At 40.6% G+C, this 18463-nt stretch overlaps 1 protein-coding gene across 1 annotated transcript in view; it reads left to right on the top strand.

Moving 5' to 3' along the window:
* abca7 (ATP-binding cassette, sub-family A (ABC1), member 7) overlaps positions 1–18463 on the top strand; it is a 33198-nt gene that overhangs the window by 3317 nt on the left and 11418 nt on the right. Inside the window, exons 5-32 of the mRNA XM_041935170.1 lie at positions 1195–1319; positions 2748–2866; positions 3201–3398; positions 3547–3639; positions 4036–4273; positions 4606–4745; positions 5313–5429; positions 5523–5720; positions 6168–6373; positions 7023–7199; positions 7560–7782; positions 7991–8212; positions 8431–8635; positions 9204–9317; positions 10002–10173; positions 10495–10626; positions 11049–11188; positions 11360–11497; positions 11715–11956; positions 12365–12422; positions 12606–12808; positions 15736–15865; positions 15985–16008; positions 16156–16301; positions 16547–16671; positions 16893–17000; positions 17612–17804; positions 18071–18165. Of these exons, the coding sequence (XP_041791104.1) occupies positions 1195–1319; positions 2748–2866; positions 3201–3398; positions 3547–3639; positions 4036–4273; positions 4606–4745; positions 5313–5429; positions 5523–5720; positions 6168–6373; positions 7023–7199; positions 7560–7782; positions 7991–8212; positions 8431–8635; positions 9204–9317; positions 10002–10173; positions 10495–10626; positions 11049–11188; positions 11360–11497; positions 11715–11956; positions 12365–12422; positions 12606–12808; positions 15736–15865; positions 15985–16008; positions 16156–16301; positions 16547–16671; positions 16893–17000; positions 17612–17804; positions 18071–18165 (4281 nt within the window). The remainder of the gene's footprint in view (positions 1–1194; positions 1320–2747; positions 2867–3200; positions 3399–3546; positions 3640–4035; positions 4274–4605; positions 4746–5312; positions 5430–5522; positions 5721–6167; positions 6374–7022; positions 7200–7559; positions 7783–7990; positions 8213–8430; positions 8636–9203; positions 9318–10001; positions 10174–10494; positions 10627–11048; positions 11189–11359; positions 11498–11714; positions 11957–12364; positions 12423–12605; positions 12809–15735; positions 15866–15984; positions 16009–16155; positions 16302–16546; positions 16672–16892; positions 17001–17611; positions 17805–18070; positions 18166–18463) is intronic.

Genomic DNA, 18463 nt, shown 5'->3' with positions numbered 1-18463 from the left:
TCTGTTGGCAGAAATGGCATTTATTGTTCATAGTTATGTTTTTAATTAGTGCATAATCACCAGACAATAAGAATCATCGTGTTTTTGTTACCTTAGAATGAGATCTTTATATCTACAGAAGGAGTGGGCCCTCGTCCACAGAGTCTGCAATGTTGCAATGTTGTTTGTATAATGGCCCAGATACTACGGCTGTCATGGTTTACTTATGACAACAGTGTAACTGTAGAAAACAACAATGGTGACTCCTAAAGAGGTTAGCGTAGATGCTGCCATAGCATCCGTTATGTCAGAACTGTACAGTATTTCTTCATTGAAAGAAGAGCAAAGAACAGTACTGGAGGCCTTTCTCCAGGAAAATGATGTCGTGGCATTTCTTCTGACTGGCTTTTGCAAGAGTTTCTCTCCGTCTACATCATATGTTTCATTGATCTGATTGGTTGAAATTAGCCCCTGATAGACAGACTGTTCATTCAGTCACCTTTTAAAGTGTCTGCCCTTTTCCAAACAGTTTCCAAGGACGTATTCCCAGATGGTTCTGTGTAGCAAACCATCTGATGTATCAGATTAACGACTCTTATGTCTGTGTGCTAAATTTGAAGCTTAACTAAGCTTCTTTCATTCCATTTCAATGACCAAGAAACTCAGGAAACTCATCACAGTTGACATTTACTTGTCATTCTTTTAATAATCCTTGAATTTCTTTCTTTCTTTCTTGTAAATGGAAAATGGCAGCGTTTATCCAAAGTGCTTTACAATTTGTTCCCCTATCACACACTTGCACTCTACAAGGTGCTGGCCTGACCATCAGCAGCAATTTGTGTCTTCCCAAACGACACATGTTGGCAGAAGGAGTTGGGGGTCAAACCACCAACCCTGTGATGAATGGATGACCTGATCATATGTCAAAGTTACATTTTGTTTGGCAATACAGTTGATATTGTGACTGTTAAAATTTTCTTTTCTTTGGTGCTCTCATTTGCTTTTGTGAAGTCCCATATCTGCTCTGAGAGTCAGAACAAGCAGTTTCCTGCAAGAAACAACAAAATTTTCAGCATGTAGCACTTAATTGAACACAGTTGGTAGTGTTTGCAGACAGAAACAGTTACTGGTAAAATAAAAACTCTGTTACACAGTTAAATGTAGCCTAACTGTATGTGTTGACTAAAGACTCCTCTTGTTGTTGTTCTCCAACAGAATGTCTCGTCTCTTCATCGATGCCCAGACTGTTCTGTCCTACAGTGGAAACCGGAGATTGTCAGGCTTTCAGGAGTTGATGGAGAGTGTCCGTAGGCTGGGAGAGAGACCTGGAGCCTGGCCAAGTACCACAGCTTATTTGATTCTCCTCTAGCATAGACCTGAAGAGAGACTTAAACAGTCTGACACAGTAACACTTAAACACATTGGTGCTGGCTTTCTCCAGGCATCTTCAGAAAACAATTAATTGTAAGAATTTCTAATTACAAACCTCAGGGTGGGTAATACGAACCAGAAAGTTCATTAGATTTAATTTTCTACCAGTACTGAATGAGCTGAGTCATTTTGGCAGTGGACATCAGTAGGTCAAGGTATATCTTTAAGTTTACTTTCCAAGAATCGAAATAAATTATGCATATGGAGAAACCCAATAGATCTTTGGCTTTTGTCAGTGAAGTTTAAGTGCAGTTCAAACAAAGTCACCCTGTTGTAAAATACAGGAAGACTAGATGTTTGCATCAGTGAAGACAACAGAAACAACTCTTTACTTCGAATATCATGGCACTGATGAAAATTTGCAGCTTTTTTGCAAAGATTTTTCTATAACTACAGCCTTCTTTCCTTATTAAACAGAAAACACATGCATTCAACGAAGACATGTCATGGACAGCAGGATTAAGTCTCTGTAAACCATGAAATAGAGTAAAAGCATTGAATTCATTCAGAATTTCATTTTCTGGGAAAGCATTGTTCCCAGACTTATCTGAGAGGTTACAGTAGCAGCCAGTATCTGATCTGTATGAATGGCTTTAAACAGGTGTCGAGTGACCAGCTCAATGTGGCTATTTACTGCTGTTATGAAAGCAGCATAGAGTGACTGTTTTGCCTCTCCTTGCTCTGCAGATTAGATTACATGACCACCCCAGACAAACAATTAGATCAATGAAAGCAGGTCTTCAGTGAGGTTTTTCATGTAAATGGCCTAACAGACACCTGCTAAATCCTAAATTCCTGACCCACTGATCCTGTAAAGAACGTATTATGATGTGGGTTTTTTGTAAATCCAGAACTGTTATTTTCTAAATTTGGCAAAATTGCTGTTTTACTTCTAAGGATTTATCAGTGGTATAGCTTTGAAGAGGCAAAAGTAAAGGTTTTGTTAAACTTCACAGGGCCGAGCAAGTTTTTCTTGCTACTTTTGTTGTTTTTAACTGTACTGATCCATTACTGGTCCATATACTGCTCCATTGGGAATCCCCAAAGACAACAGAGGAGGAAATAAATATAATGAAGCCTAGGACTATATCAGGAAAAAATAATACTACACTTTTGGAAAAAGGAGCTAGCCCATCACCAACCATAACACGTAAAAGTTATGATCATGAATGATGGAAAATACTAATCAGTTAACACAACCAGAATATTTCTGCCTCCAAACTAAGTTTGTTTGCAAAATACTTTAATGAGTTTAAGTATATTACTGGTATCAGAAGACAAAAGATTTCAGAAATTAATGTAATGTAATGCAATTAATGTTTGTGTTTCCGCTGTAGATCTACCTGTAGAAGAATACCTGAGAGCCAATGAAACGTTCTCCACCTTCCTCCTGACCAATGGCAGCCTGTCACCTGTGACTGTGAACCAGCTGCTGAAGGCTCGTCTCAATTTTCAGGTGCGGTACTGATTGTAAATCCTTGGATGACAAACATTTAACTCATAGAATAAAGATCCACTAAAGCCATCTGCATTTAGCTTTTGTTAAAGATAGATAAAAAGATGCAAATAAAATGCGTCATATGACCCGTTGAACTTACTGGCTGGGTTAAACAGAAGTTAAATGAAAAAAGACTTGAAGAGTGTGAGGTAAATGATGAGGCTAAGATAGATAAATAGCACAGAGAACATACTATCTGGAATAATTACAGGTAATAACAAAGTTTATGTATTATTTGTCTCGTAGCTGAACGTTAAAAGTAAATCTGGGGCATCTATTTTGTCTCATGCAGGTTTCTATGGCTGGAGCTCAGATGCAGCTGAAGGACTTGGTGTGTAATGCGAGCATGTTGGGACAGTTCCTGACAGTGGATGGGGGAGAAGACGCTATGAAGGATCTTCAGACTCAGCTGTGTAACCTGCCAGCCGACATCCTGCAGGAGGCTGAACGCCTTTTCCTCTCTCAGCTTGACCTGACCAAGTTCGTCACGGTAGGATTCTGTGAACGGGAAAACCAAATGCATTTTTTTGGTTTTTAGGTTTTTTTCTGCCTGTTTGCTGTCACACTGAGTTGCATGTGTATCTGATAAGCTACAGTAAGTTCCATCAGTAAACCTATCTGTCTGTGCTTCCTGTCAGAGAGACCGTCTGATGGCTAACGCGGGAGACCTCAGGGTCATCAGTCAGGCCGTCACCTCAGTTTCCCAGGAGCTGGCTGTCCTCATTGATGATGTAAGAGCACACCTGATATTTCATGTCCATCTGTGTCTGGATTTTATTCAAATGACTGTAGATTGACTGAATCTTTTGGAGGCGCTACACGTTTAAATTTACTATGAGGATTGTTATTTTGTAGCAGCCTCTGCTTTTTATATTGTGACTCTTTCATTTTATTGGATGTAATCAACCTTACAGTCTATAGTGGCTGTAAGTGAAACTATAAGCTTTTGTTATTTTTATTTATTTATTTATATATTTTTCTGCTTGTTTTTTTTTTTTTTGCTGTTCTTATATGGTGTTTTTCTTATTTTCTGACTGAAATTGACCAAACGTTCTCACAGGTATCAAAAAACGTCATCCTTTTCCCATGTCTCTTCCTTTCTTTGTTATGACTCTGTCCTTTTTCAGTTCTCATCTCTCTCCAGCTTTGTGGAGATGAGCGCAGCTCTTCGTCTTCTATCTCCAGAAAATCGCTCGGTGTTACCCAGGGAGAGTTTTCGTGCTTTTTCAAGGATCATGTGTGGTCACCCTGAGGTTGGTGGAGAGCGCATCCCATCACTCAACTGGTATGAAGACAATGACATCAAGTCCTTCTTAGGAAAAGATGGCACTGAGGACACAGACCTGGACCGCGACAACAACACCAGTAAGAAACGTTGTTAGAGTTGGGGTGTAGTTTGTTTGTTCTCATCCAGTATGGATGGATATTACTGGAAATGTGTAGTGTACTGATATTTTAAAGATGAGCGAATGGCTTCCTGGATAGCATTTGCTTTGTAACTATGAAACCTAGCAAGTGCTTCTCTTTTCATTTGATTTGCAAAGTGCAAATGATCATAGATAAATAGAAAAACAGATTCCTGTCAGATTTCTGGTCTGATACTATTGTCATCTTTAAGATAAATGACTAAAACCAGTTAGCATTCTCTGTGTGCTGCTTGTCACGTTTAACATTTGCTTAACATTTCCTCCATGCAGCTCCATTCTGCAAAAGTTTAATCCAAGGTCTGGAGTCCAACCCCCTGTCTCGTATTGTGTGGCGAGGAATAAAACCTTTGTTTATTGGAAAGCTGCTCTACACACCAGACACTCCTGCAGTACGACAAGTCATGAAAGAGGTACAAGAGTCAAACCTCAGACTGTTATTTTTGTACACTATGGACCAGCTATCATCAAGACTGATCACCAGCTTTTAAAGAATGATCATAAGAATATAAGTGATGGCTGTTTGTCTGATCAGTCCTCTGGTTGTTTGCTGAAAAATATGATATATTTAAGAATGTAGGAACTAATGAAGTGGAAGACATGTCTGTCTCATTTTATGTTACCAAAGCATGCCTCGTTAATCAATTTAAAGCATTTTGTGGTGAAAACAATGATTATCACAAGTTACAGACAAGCGTGTTAGCGTCTTATAATGTGGATGGTAGTACACACTTTATAGATTACGTAAATGGCAAATGTCATTTGTGTGAACCAGACAGATTTTCAAAAATATAAAATGTCTTTCTTCTGGGATGTCCTGGTGGACAAAATTTAGGCACCACAGAACAGCAATGTCCTCAGACCTGGATCCAGTTCTTTAAAATGTTAATGATTTTTTTTAATTGATAATGAATTCTGCTATTAAACTAGCTGAATAAAATACATCCATCTAAACTAATGACACATTCTGTCTGCTGAAGGTGAACAAGACTTTCGAGGACCTGCAGATCCTCCAGGAGCTGAATGAAGCCTGGATGGAGGTGGGACCACGGATCAAGAATTACATGGAGAGCAGTGTGGAGGTTCAGCTGCTGCAGGTCTGATTCACCAGCTGCCACTGTATGTGTGTGTTATGATACATTTTGAGCCAAAAATCCTTTATTCATATCGTGTGTGTGTCTGTGTGACAGGATTTATTGAGGCGGCCCGAGGTGGCAGTACTAGTCAACCTGCGTCTGGAGAACACATCCTGGACGGCCTCACGGATCGCACGTTTCCTGTCCACACCCTCACCAGATGCCCCGAGGAAGCCTGGAGCTCCGCCTACCTGGCTGGATGTCTATAACAACCTCAGCCACACCATCACCACTCTCGCACAAGTCACTGAGGTTCTCTTCTTTTGGCATTTTTGTTTTCTCTTCATACTGCTCTCCAGACATGTCAGATATTCCAGCCACATGCTGAGAATAAGAACAGAAGGTAGCATGTCTTTGATGGAATTTTGAGTAGGAAATTTTAAAAAATACAAAATACTCTCAATTTTCAAGAACCAGAGGTGGGGAGATTTTGTCTATTTTTTATTAAACTGCTTCTGATAAATCACAGTATGAGGCCAAATAATGTAGTTTGAACATTTACCTGTTGGACTTCATGAAAGACCTCTTTTTTATTCTTGGAAATTGATTAGATGCTAGAATAGTAAAATAGTGAACAGTGACTCCTAAATTCAAAATCTCTTTAATTTTGCACCCAACAGCGTAATGTATACTGTAAATTAAATTCAGCTTCTCCTTCCTGTTATTTATCATTCATATTCTTTCCTGTTATCTCTTCAGTGTTTCTCCCTGAACAAGCTGGAGGGGTTGGAGACCGAGGGTCAGATGATTGACAGGGCTTTGGAGCTACTGGAGGACAGGCAATTTTGGGCAGGTGTGGTTTTCCTGCTGCCCAACTCCTCCTCCCCTGGCCTGCCACCCCACGTCACCTACAAAGTCCGAATGGACATTGATGATGTGACCCGAACCAACAAGATCAAGGACAGGTACTGAGGGAGCACCAAAACATCTTACATTTGTCCTGCCATTGTTTTACATTAGTATTTACTTTTTCTTTATAATTGCAAGGAAACAGCTTTGGTTTTATGTGAAAATAGGTTTTCCTGAACACCCAATTCCATTCTTGAGCCATCTGTACTTACTAATCATTTACTTTTTTTCTAAAAAATAGAGACCACTGCTGTATCTGGACAAACCAGATTGAAATCTGTTTTCTATTTGAAGAATTCCAAACTCAAGTTTGGAATTCAGTTTCAGCTTTTAATAATTCAGCATTGGGTACACGCATATACAGCATTTTGCTTTACAAGCTTGTTGCTGTCAGGTGAAACAAGTTCAGTGTTTCCCATATGTTGCTTTAGTTGTGGTAGTCTGTCACAGTATCAGCAGTGACCACCACATAATTATTGTTGTTTTGTGTGTGTTTCTATGTTCTATGTTTCCCTGAACTACATAGTTCGGGTTATTTATTTGTCAAAAAGCACTTGCTCCCCTCACCTCAACTACACCACAAATAGAATGAAATGTAGTGGGAAACACTGAAATTTAATTCATCATTGTGTTTTATCATCAATGAAATCATTGCATGTTCCTCTTTGTGTGAAATGTATATGAAAATAAACTACCTTTCCTCAGGTTTTGGGATCCTGGTCCAGCAGCCGACCCATTTAATGACATGCGCTACATTTGGGGTGGCTTCGTGTACGTCCAGGACCTGGTGGAGAGAGCTGTGACCCGCATCCTGACTGGAGTGCAGCAAACAACTGGCATCTATATCCAGCAGATGCCCTACCCTTGCTATGTGGATGATGTGTGAGTCATATGTTGTTTTAAATTGATGTTTTTATGAACTGCACCCACAGTTCCACATGTTCATGCTGGGAACAAACCAGTACAGCCATCATCAGCTACAGGGGACCACTGAGCAGCTTGTCTGGAGCAGCTGGTGGTTCATTGCCTTGCCTAAGGACACCTTAATCGTAGCTGTTAAAGGGAGAGTTACCCTTTGGCAGTCCAGTCCTCATTTTGTCGCCACCAGTGTTCTCCAAATCTTAAAAAGTTAGAAAACGTGTCAGAATCAGTATGTTAATTGTTAAAAATGTCACGTATTTTGAATAACCTTTAACAAACTTCTATATTAATTAACTGATTTTTTTTTTAAACTTATAACAGTTTCCTTCGAGTGCTGAACCGCTCTCTGCCACTCTTCATGACACTGGCCTGGATCTACTCAGTGGCCATGATCATCAAAGGCGTGGTGTACGAGAAGGAGGCAAGGCTGAAGGAAACCATGAGGATTATGGGTCTGGGAACAGGAACACTGTGGCTCAGCTGGTTCATCAGCAGCATGGTTCCTTTCCTGATTTCTGCTGGACTCCTTATTGCTCTGCTCAAGGCAAGATAACCCCTCACTCTGCGCAACATGTATTAAAGAAAAAGCACACACTGAAATACACAACAGCACACTGTAAAATGAAAATATTAGTCATCTGTAGTGAGATTTCTTAAAGCAGTGAGAGGACAGATGTGGAATTTTGGAATAGAAAATAGTCTTCCTGCAATCACGGTTTAACCTCCCTACTTTTCCTTTATCTTATTTCCAGTGGGGGGACATCCTGCCATACAGCAATCCATCTGTTGTATTTTTCTTCCTAACGGCATTTGCCACTGCCACCATCATGCAGTGTTTCCTCATCAGCACCTTCTTCTCCAAAGCCAACCTAGCTGCTGCGTGTGGAGGGCTCATATACTTTGGGCTCTACCTGCCCTACGTACTGTGTGTGGCCTGGAGAGACCGCCTCAACACCACCCACAGAGTTCTCGCTGTGAGTAAAACAATTATGGGTTCAATCAAATGGTTTCTTTCCGCCGTTCCATATGCACAGTTCCAGAAAAAGGCTCCTGGTTGTACAAAAATGAATGACTAAACATCAGTAACACAAATAAATGTACAGATTGAATCAGAAATTTTGCCATTAAATTAAATGTACGTAATTTTGTGTCCTTGTGCCAACATTAAAAATATTTTGTCCTCTTTCCTCAGAGTTTCCTGTCTCCTGTGGCCTTTGGCTTCGGCTGTGAGTATTTCTCTCAGTATGAAGAGCAAGGTGTGGGCATCCAGTGGTACAACCTCCACTCCAGCCCTGTGGAAGGAGACTCGTACAGCTTCACTACCTCTATACTCATGCTTTATATGGACGCCTTCATCTACGCCATCGCAGCCTGGTACATCGAAGCAGTGTTTCCCGGTATGACAATTGAAACTTCATCTTGGCTATAAACATTGAAAGTCTACTGTGTAAATTAGGGGGCTAGTGTTAATGGCTGCTGTGAATGCAGGATGACCACAGTGTCTAGTCTCTGACTCCGTCAAACTGCAAATATTTGGTTTGAGAATTGGCTCAGACTTGAGTTTTAGTTTTCAAAGGCAGGACCAGAGCTTCTATTTTTAAGATAACCTTTTAATTTAGGGAGAAAAACAGATTGCAGAGCTTCCGGTTTGCTGCTATTGCTTTTTTTTTTTTTTTTTTTTTATAGTGTTCTGAGAAGTTTGTAAAGGAATGTTTGTTTCTCGTTTTGGCCAGTATAACTGAAGGTTAGCATGACATTGTACTCACCATTTTAGTGAGCTTAAGAGATGAATGCAGTGTGGCCAAATAAACACTTGTTTAACTGGTTCTTTCGTCAAAAACACAAAAACTTTCTGAGCTTGATTTGGACACAGTTATAAAGTTGTATTATCATTGAATGTGTGCATGTTTGCCTCTGTCTGTGTTTGTTTGTGCGTGTGCGTGTGCATGTGTGTGTGTGGACCAGGTGAATATGGGATCCCCAGGCCCTGGAACTTCATCTTCCAGATCAACTACTGGGGTGGAGTTCCTCTGGAGGCAGGCATGCCGATCCCCCCTGCACCCACAGACCAGGATGAAGGTACGTGACTGTGGCAGCTGCTGGACGTCAGCGGCTGTTTCTGTTCTAAGTTAAACTTTTTTCTGTCACAGTCCCCTAGCTACAGTTGACTTTTTTTTACAAGCAACCATCAGTTTATAAATAGAGGTCACATCACTGACAAATAGCTTGTTTATTGGACTGAGTTTTAAGAAGTCTGTCATTCTACCCGGTTACAGACATTGGCAGCCATCTGCATTCTTCTCCTCAGGTCTTAATACCAGTTAAAAGACCATACAGGTAGTTTGTATGTTTAAACCAGTTCACTACAAATCAAGTTAATGAGCTTAGACAATAAACCCATTAACCAGAAGGTTTAAGAACAAGGAGACTGAAGCTGAGTATGAGCGTCAGTCTAGAATCTACTGTTCTGTTGACTGAAAAGCTGTGTCTGACTTTTGCATCCAATAATCCCTGTCCTTTTGGTGTTGTATCCTGTAATGAAGTTGGTGAAATTATGTTCTCAGCATGTAAAAACGTATTGTGACGGTTTGGCTGATGGCTTCTGCTGACATACTACACTTTGTTATCGAATATACATCACACTGAGAGCAGAATTAGCGCTAGGTTATTAGCCATTTTAACTGCCAGACATGTGTAAGCTTAGTTTTAGGTTTAACAGCATATTGTCCCTTCTACATATATAATATGTGTTTCTGTTATCAGATCACATTGAACCAGAACCAACTCACCTGACCCTGGGCGTGAGCATCAGAAACCTGGTGAAAATCTACAAGAAGGGAGCCAAACTGGCCGTCAATCACCTCAACCTGAAGTTCTACGAGGGGCAGATCACCTCTTTCCTTGGCCACAACGGAGCCGGAAAAACCACCACCATGTAAGCAGCAGACCTGACGAGAGACAGACAGTCACTATCTGCACTGATGTCTTCTGTCATTAAATGTATGAAGGCAGTTGTTTTTACAAGGATTTGATGCAGAATTAAACACTGTGAACACTTCAGGGGACAGAGCTAAAACAATCTTTTAGTGTTTGAGCGATGTTCGTCTGATTATGACGAAAGATTATGATAATGAGTAAAGATGACGAAGTTCCTCAGCCAGCACCAACATACATCTGGCCACAGGAAAAGTCTGTAAAAAATATGAGATCAGGATTTAATTTAGAATAGGTGTCTAATGCATCTAATGTTTGTCAGATCTGTCCTGACTGGCCTGTTCCCACCCACCTCGGGCACTGTGTACATCAAAGGGATGGACATCCACCATGACATGAACATCATCCGGAGGACTCTGGGAGTTTGTCCACAACATAATGTCCTGTTTGACATGTAAGGCTTTTCTTTACAAGGCTTGACTGCTGCGTCCTATCACAAAGCACTGGTAACAAACTGTCATTGCAATTTGTTTGTGACTTTCTCTGATTAAGTGTGATGATTACAGAAATTCAGCTTGTAGATTTCATACCACAAGCTTTTTTTGAGAGTCTTTTATTATTATTATTATTATTATTATTATTATTATTAGTAGTAGTAGTAGTAGTAGTAGTAGTAGTAGTAGTAGTAGTAATAGTAATAATTAGTGATTGTAGTAGTCACATTACTATGAAATAAATAGTGGGTCTTGAAAACACTAGAAGATCGGGCCCTGGCTTTCACCAGAAAATACCCAGATGTTATTTAAGGAGTAGATTTTCATATTTCCCCTCTGTGTCTTTTCCCCAACTCTCTCTCTCTCTCTCTCTCTCTCTCAGACTAACAGTGGAAGAGCATGTGTGGTTTTATGGGTGTCTTAAGGGTTTGTCTGAAGCAGAGGTGAAAGCTGAGCTGGATACTCTGCTGGAAGATGTCGGCCTGCTGCACAAGCGACATGAACAGACCAAAAACCTCTCTGGTAAACTCTTAACTCCTGTAAAAAAAAAAAAAAAACATGACCTTGCCAGTACTGTCATCAGTTTTTAGAATTGCTGTATTTTCTTTTTGTGGAAGGGTGTGTCAGCTTTGTCCCGAAAAATCTATTTTTTTCTGATCCGAAATGAAAAGCCTCCCCCTGTGTCTTTGTCAGGTGGCATGCAGAGGAAGCTGTCTGTGGCGATAGCGTTTGTTGGAGGCTCTAAGGTGGTTGTTCTGGATGAACCTACAGCCGGGGTTGATCCTTACTCCCGCAGAGGAATCTGGGATCTGCTGCTCAAATACCGCAAAGGTGCAGTACAAATGGTGCTGTGGAGCTGTCAACCTCGTTATGTTTCTGAGTGTAGGGGGTGAGATGAAACTGCATTTTAAAGGGCCAAAAGGATACAGCTGTAAATGGAAAGGCGTGTCAGCCTGAACTGCCAAACCAACATGAGACCCATAAGACATACACAACAAGTAGAAGAGATATGAGATCAATATATGTCTGTGCTGTCTTTCTCCATCAGACCGGACCATAATCCTGTCCACCCACTACATGGACGAGGCAGAGCTGCTAGGTGACCGAATCGCCATCATCTCCCAGGGGAAGCTGTGCTGCTGTGGCTCACCACTCTTCCTTAAATCCCGTCTTGGATCTGGCTACTACCTCACTGTGGTGAAGCGGGAGGGACTGGACACCAGCACTCCCAGCAGTACCAGTATTTGCACCAGTACAAGCAACAGCACTAACAAGCTGCCCCCTCTAAAGGTCTATTTTTTTTCTGAATTTTAATTATCCAGGAAAGATCACATGTGAATGCTTGTTATTTTTAGCAGTGATTTGTTGCACATTGACGCTATTACATGCACCAATCAATTTGTTAAATTGGCTGTCTTTTCTTAAAATGGCATATTATGATGCAAAAATCGTAGTTGAGTGTTGATCTACATGTTGGAAACATCAAATTCAGTCATTTACAAGAGTTGACACTGCAGGAGTGAAACAAAGAAAAGGAGCTTTTAAGAGTTAAAATAACACAATGTGTTAAATAACACAAAAGTTTGAAAATCCATCCACCTGGGTGAACTGTCACAGTTTGGCTTCATTTGTTCATGTCACAACATCATCTTTTTCACTGTAGTCTTCGCTGTAAATGTTGTCATCTTTGTGTTTCAGGACAGTGAGTCGTCCATGAGTGAAGACACCGGTCTGGGAAGTGAAGAGAGCAGCTCATGTGAGTGTTTAACAGCTGTATGGTCTCTAAATAAGCAGAATTTGTTCATTGTTAGTGCGTTTGGTGCAATTTCTACATCTGCCAGTTTTGTGTTGATGATTAGATGAGAAAGATCCATAAGACGCTCAGGCTAAGATCTTACTCACATGATCTCCGTCCTTATCATCATCATCTTCATGGCAGACCTGGCAGCGTTGCTCTACCTGGCGCAGCACCACATCCCTGGTGCTAGGCTGGTGGAGGAATCTGGGCGCGAGGCGGTGGTCAACCTGCCACAAGCGGCTGCCAAGGATAGCAGCCTGGGCATCTTCCTGTCCGAACTGGATCAGAGGCTGACCGAGCTGGGCATCAGCAGTTACGGCCTGTCAGACAGCACACTGGAAGAGGTGAGACATTTTCATAGTCACTTGATTCACTTGCCAGAAAACTTCAAATCACTAATGGAAGCACACACTGTTCAATAAAAAAGATAAATTAAATTACCGCAAAGGTCCCAAACGTTCTTCTGCTGTGTCTATGCATGTATGCAGGTTCACAGCTATGTAGCCAGCTAAATACACTTGTAAACAACAATCAGTGAAGGTTGGAGACAGCAGTTGGCCTGCAAAGTTTTTATTTTAAGCAGTTGTGAAAGAGTAAAAGACTGTTGGATAAACAAATTCACTGATGGTGATTACAAATCAGAAAAACATGACAAACCATAAACAACAGTCAGACAAAAGGTATTTAAAAATAAACTAGAAAGGCAAGTAGAGAGCACAGACCTCCACCAAGGCTAATAGTCCACTCTTTTATGATATGCAAATCAGCAAGCTCCAACTTCTAGATCAGTATAATTGTAGACAATTCACATTTGGATAAGAGTATAATTAGTAATGTAAATAATTAGTAAATAATTAGTTGCATGATATGTGTGTATTTACGTTTCCGTAGCATCAGCTTAATTTGAGAAGCTAGAATTGTTGTACTACCTGTATTGTTTTGTCACTATTATTATCATCTGCTGAATTTTAAGATGTATGGAAGGTCTTACAATGTTAACGAAAGTGAAATAATTTTGGGTATCTGCCCTGTGATTCCAGCCCATGCTTAACCTGTCCACCAAATGTCATGAAAATCATGTTACAAACAAACCAACGTACTGGACAGAAAACAAAGCCTCCTTGGTTGAGGTAATTAATTGAGTAATAGGGACAAGAGATTGACACAAATTTACACTTGACGCTGATTAAATTACATTGTCCCAAATGACAGGAAGAGACAAAATGTCATCAGTGAAAGATCAACAATTAAGTAGTCGTAGGAAGGACAACACAGTATTAAATCTAGTAAACATGCATACAGAGTTCAAAGGTGTAAAAGCAGTTAATTTGAATGTTGTATTAGCAACACATTAGCCTCAACAGCCTGTAATAGTGGCTAGCTTGGTTAGCAGCAAACTGATCACAGAAAAACAAAAAAATTACAAATCCTCCAACAGCTATAATAAAAGAGTGTCTAAAGGTCATGCTGCAACAAGATACTTGTCAATATTTTGGTCACACATCAAAAAATAAGGTGGCCAGCAGTGATTGCTACAAGCAACAGTGTTCAACTGAAACCGACTACTGTCAGCTCTGCTTAAACATCACACCACAAAGCAGCCTGCGTGTCCCTGAAACACATTCCCACTAACCTTACCTGATTTTGTGTGTGTGTGTGTGTGTGTGTGCGTGTGTGCGTGTGTGTGTGTGTGTGAAAGAATCACCATTAGTGGGGCTTTAGCTGTCCCATCAGTGTGACTTACAGGAGCTCAACCAGGTGCTGTCAGGAGGGCTGGATATTTGTGGAGCAGCCATGGTCTTAATGGATTTAATCCACCATCACCATCAGATTAGCCCCGATAAAGGATTTGCAGAGCCTGAGACGTTTACCTAGTATGAGTAACTCTGTCACTCTCTGCTATTCTGACCTCCATGTAAAGCTACTGGATGGCTTTTTACTGCCACCTGCTGTTTACAGCTTCAGCTGTCTGTTCCTCAATGAAAAACTGAAAATCTCTTTCTGAACTGGTAAAAAAAATTGTCGCATCTCAAACATGGACAAGTTGAAATTAATGTCTTGTTTTGAGTTTAATGCTACATTAGGTGAAAGTTTTCATCAAAAGTCCCTCCAGGAGGCTTGGATTAAAGATATTGGTGAAGAGATTTCTGATGGACTCTGGATGAAAGGGCTGGCTGGGATCAGGACATGCGCTATAAATCGGCTCGGCTGCAGCTTATTCAGTTTAAAGTTGTTCATCGGTTACACTTTTCTGAAACCAAATTGAATAGAATCTTTCCCACTGTCTCTGCTACTTGTGATAAATGTAAGATGGCTGATGGGACTCTAGGACTTCTTTTTTGGTCTTGTCCGTGTCTCAGGACTTTCTGGGATAACATCTTTCTCTTGTACAGTGACATATACAACAGACAATTACTTCCTGACAGCCTGCTTGTGATACTAGGTTACTCCATCCACTCTTTAACTCTTCCTCGAGCCTTGCAACAAGCCCTCATGTTTGATATTGTCATAGCGAAAAGGGTTATTTTGAGAGAGTGGAAATTGGCGTCCCCTCCATGCTTTAAAATATGGTTAAATGACATGGTCTCCTGCTTATACCTTGAGGAGCTCAGATACACTCTTTCTGATATGCACTTTAATTTTCTCAAGATCTGGAGACCCTTTATTAAACACATTAAGAAGGAAAAATGTCTTACGTGTAATTGATTGTAACATAGTGTAATTTGCCCTGCTGCGTCCCTATTTTCCTCTGTTTTTTAATTTTAATCGATGACTTTTGGCTGGTGCTGTGGACATGTCAGTTTGCTTTACTGGGTTACATGGACTCTCCGGCATTCTGTCTGGTCATATTAATATGCTTTGCCCTGCTTTGGCATATGGACTATTTCTGGCCTTCAATCTATCCACGGACAGTTTTTCTCTCGCTATGGACTGACATGAGCACATACTCTTTCTCTGTTTGGCAGTATGTTTTGTCACACCTACAGGTGTCTTGTTGTTTTTGTTGTTTTTGTTGTGTTTTGTATGTTTTTTTTGTCATCTAAATTGAAAATCATAAAAAAAATTCTGAAAAAAAGTCCCTCCATCTTGGGCTGCAACAGAGGAAAGTATCATGTGTCCATTGAGACCTTTAGATATACCCTGCTGTCAAATATATCTCCACCTACAGAGTGAGTTGTTCTTTTCACACCAGATACTGCTTCAAGAGCACCTTGTTGTGTTTGTAAAGAGGAGGTTAATCTTCTATTAACACTGTTCTGTTCATTTCCAGATTTTTTTGCGTGTGGCAGAGGAAACCGGCGTGGATGCTGAGCCAGAGCAGCAGGCTGAATCTCCACGCAGGCAGCAGCCATCAGCCGGCCAGAGGGCAGAGAGACAGCATGCTGAAGAACCAGAGACAGGTATGCACACTCACACTGGCAGACACATAATGTTTGTAAATACCACACATTGTTTCCATGTACAGTTAGTGTGCTCTTCTGTCTCCAACTGTGACTGTTTGTTTGCACAATGCTGCCAGGAAAGAAAAGGCTTCGTAAGCAAGGTACTTTCAGATCAACCCTTATTGAAAATCACCCTTTGGTTTGAAAAAGAAAGAGTTTGGTCGTGGACAGCACTACAGCAGTCTAAGTATTTGTCAGCCCAATATATCAGTGGAAGCTCTCATCCTGCGTTTTTTTCCTGCTTGCAGAACCTCAGGAGACAGACCTGCTCAGTGGAGATGGCCGTGGTGGGATTCCCATGACCGGCTGGTGGCTGACCTGGCAGCAGCTGAGGGCTCTGTTCATTAAACGCTGGCTTTATGCCCGAAGGAGCCGCAGGGGCTTCTTCGCTCAGGTGATAACAAACAGCAGCAGCAGCAGCTATTGAGGAGCTAGATTCAAAGGCCATCCATTGTCATAGGGTTCAGGGTCTTCACAATGAAATCAAGCACTGTACCATCTCCCTCAGTTCATTGATAGCTGCTTTGTTGGCTAAGAAATAGTCGACTACTTATTTTATGGTGTTTCTATGGTGAATATAAATTACTCTCTTTGTAGTTGGTCTTGAGTTTTCCAACTGAAGGTTGATTTGTGCTTCAGATTGTCCTGCCTGCTGTGTTCGTGCTGATCGCTCTGCTCTTTAGCCTCATCGTGCCTCCATTTGGGAAGTATCCTGCGCTGCAGCTGCAGCCATGGATGTACGGAGAACAGTACACCTTCTTCAGGTAGGCACCCAGATAATCACTATTATTTTAGTCAGCACAGAAAAAGATTTTAATCCATTTCTTCTGCTGTGTATTAGTTTGGTCTACATGGTCACTCTGTCACAAGGAACCAGATACAAAGTAAAGGTTTAAATTAGTGAAAAAGCTGGTTATTTTCTTCCCTTGATGCATTGTCATTGTTATTTTGTTGAGCATCTGAAGCTCTGGTATTATATTTACAGCAACGATGCACCTGGGAACCCAGCCTTAGAGAACCTGCTGGAAGCTCTGCTGGACTCGCCAGGTTTTGGTACCAAGTGCATGGAGAAAGAGGAGGAAGACAACAGCACGTAAGTCAGCCGCTGTAAATACAATAAATTGTCTCAGTAGCATCAGAAAGAACAGGAAATGAAAGCAACAGTAATGAAGGTAGTGGGACACATAGTTCTGAGACATAATGATCTTAAACATTGTGAAAGAAAGACTGAAAAAACATAGACAAATTTACTATAAATGGGAGATAAAACAGACCATTTAGTGATTAAAAACATGCATTTGGAATCCAGATTGTTTCTTGTTTGTTTTTAAAAAATTAAAAAATAAAGTATTAAAAAAAACATGCATTTGGAAACAATACAAAACAGTCATTCTACTTTTCTTACATGGGGATTACTGTTTTGGATAAAAGTAAGGATGATGCACCTATAATCTTCACAAAGTGTAGTCTTTTGATTTGGGTATTAAGTAATCTGACCTCTGCTGGCATTCCATAGAAATTGCGTCATCAGTTGTAAGGTTTATCTTTGCAAACACAAATTTCCGGTTTCAGGATATCTGTATACATTTAAAGTTTTGTAATGGTTTTAATACACTTTATTTTTTGATACCAGACATTCAGGCAGCATTTCAGTGCCTAAACCTCAAATCTTTACTCTTTGTACACTCCCTGGTCTCCCTGCAGGAGTCCTCAGTGTGAAAAGGAGCGGGGTGGTCTCTTCATGCGGCCACAGGTCTCCTACTCCACCTGGCAGATGTTCAGCAGAGGCAACTGGAGCAAAGACAGCCCCTCACCTGACTGTCAGTGTAGCACAGAGGACATCCGCCGGATGCTCCCCGACTGCCCAGAGGGTGCCGGTGGACTGCCGCCTCCACAGGTCAGGACTTATTATTATGGCTTATTTGCAGGATGCAGTGTTGAATGATCTGACCTCTGCATCAGGGATTGTAGATTGGACTGAATTTGAAATGGAGCACATACAAGACCACAGTTTTACTTTATGTTAATTGGAAATAAATATAAAGTCAAAACACAGCTAGTTTCTAGATCCTTGTAACAATTTTATTGAATGTTTGCTTGTTCATGATATTATTGGGTGAAATATACTGTAGCTTGTGTCTTTATCTGGTTGTTATCTTTCAGATGAAAAGGATGACTGGAGACATCCTCCAAAATCTGACAAGTTATAACATCTCTGATTACCTGGTGAAAACCTACTCTCAGATCTTGAAGAAAAGGTACTTCATCAAACAAAATATAATAACACATTACTATTTGGTCTTCCATTTAATTTGGGGTCTTTTATTCACTAGTTTAGGTTTTTGGTTTTGATGGAGGTGAGTACTGAGAATAGGTGCAAGTGTCTAAAATACTGTGCTATTGCTTTCTCTTCCTGTGGTGTTGAGAAATCGGCCCAATTATATCTATATTATTATCTATATTATATTACATCTCTATTTATTTTATAATGAGAAAAATTTTCATTTGATCAGAAAAGTCTTTACTGTTACAAACCATATGACTTTCAACCTTATT

This window comes from Chelmon rostratus, chromosome 4 (assembly GCF_017976325.1).
Source record: "Chelmon rostratus isolate fCheRos1 chromosome 4, fCheRos1.pri, whole genome shotgun sequence".
NCBI lineage: Eukaryota > Metazoa > Chordata > Actinopteri > Chaetodontiformes > Chaetodontidae > Chelmon > Chelmon rostratus.
The sequence above is the reverse complement of the archived record's forward strand: the minus strand, read 5'-3'. Positions and strand labels throughout refer to the sequence as shown.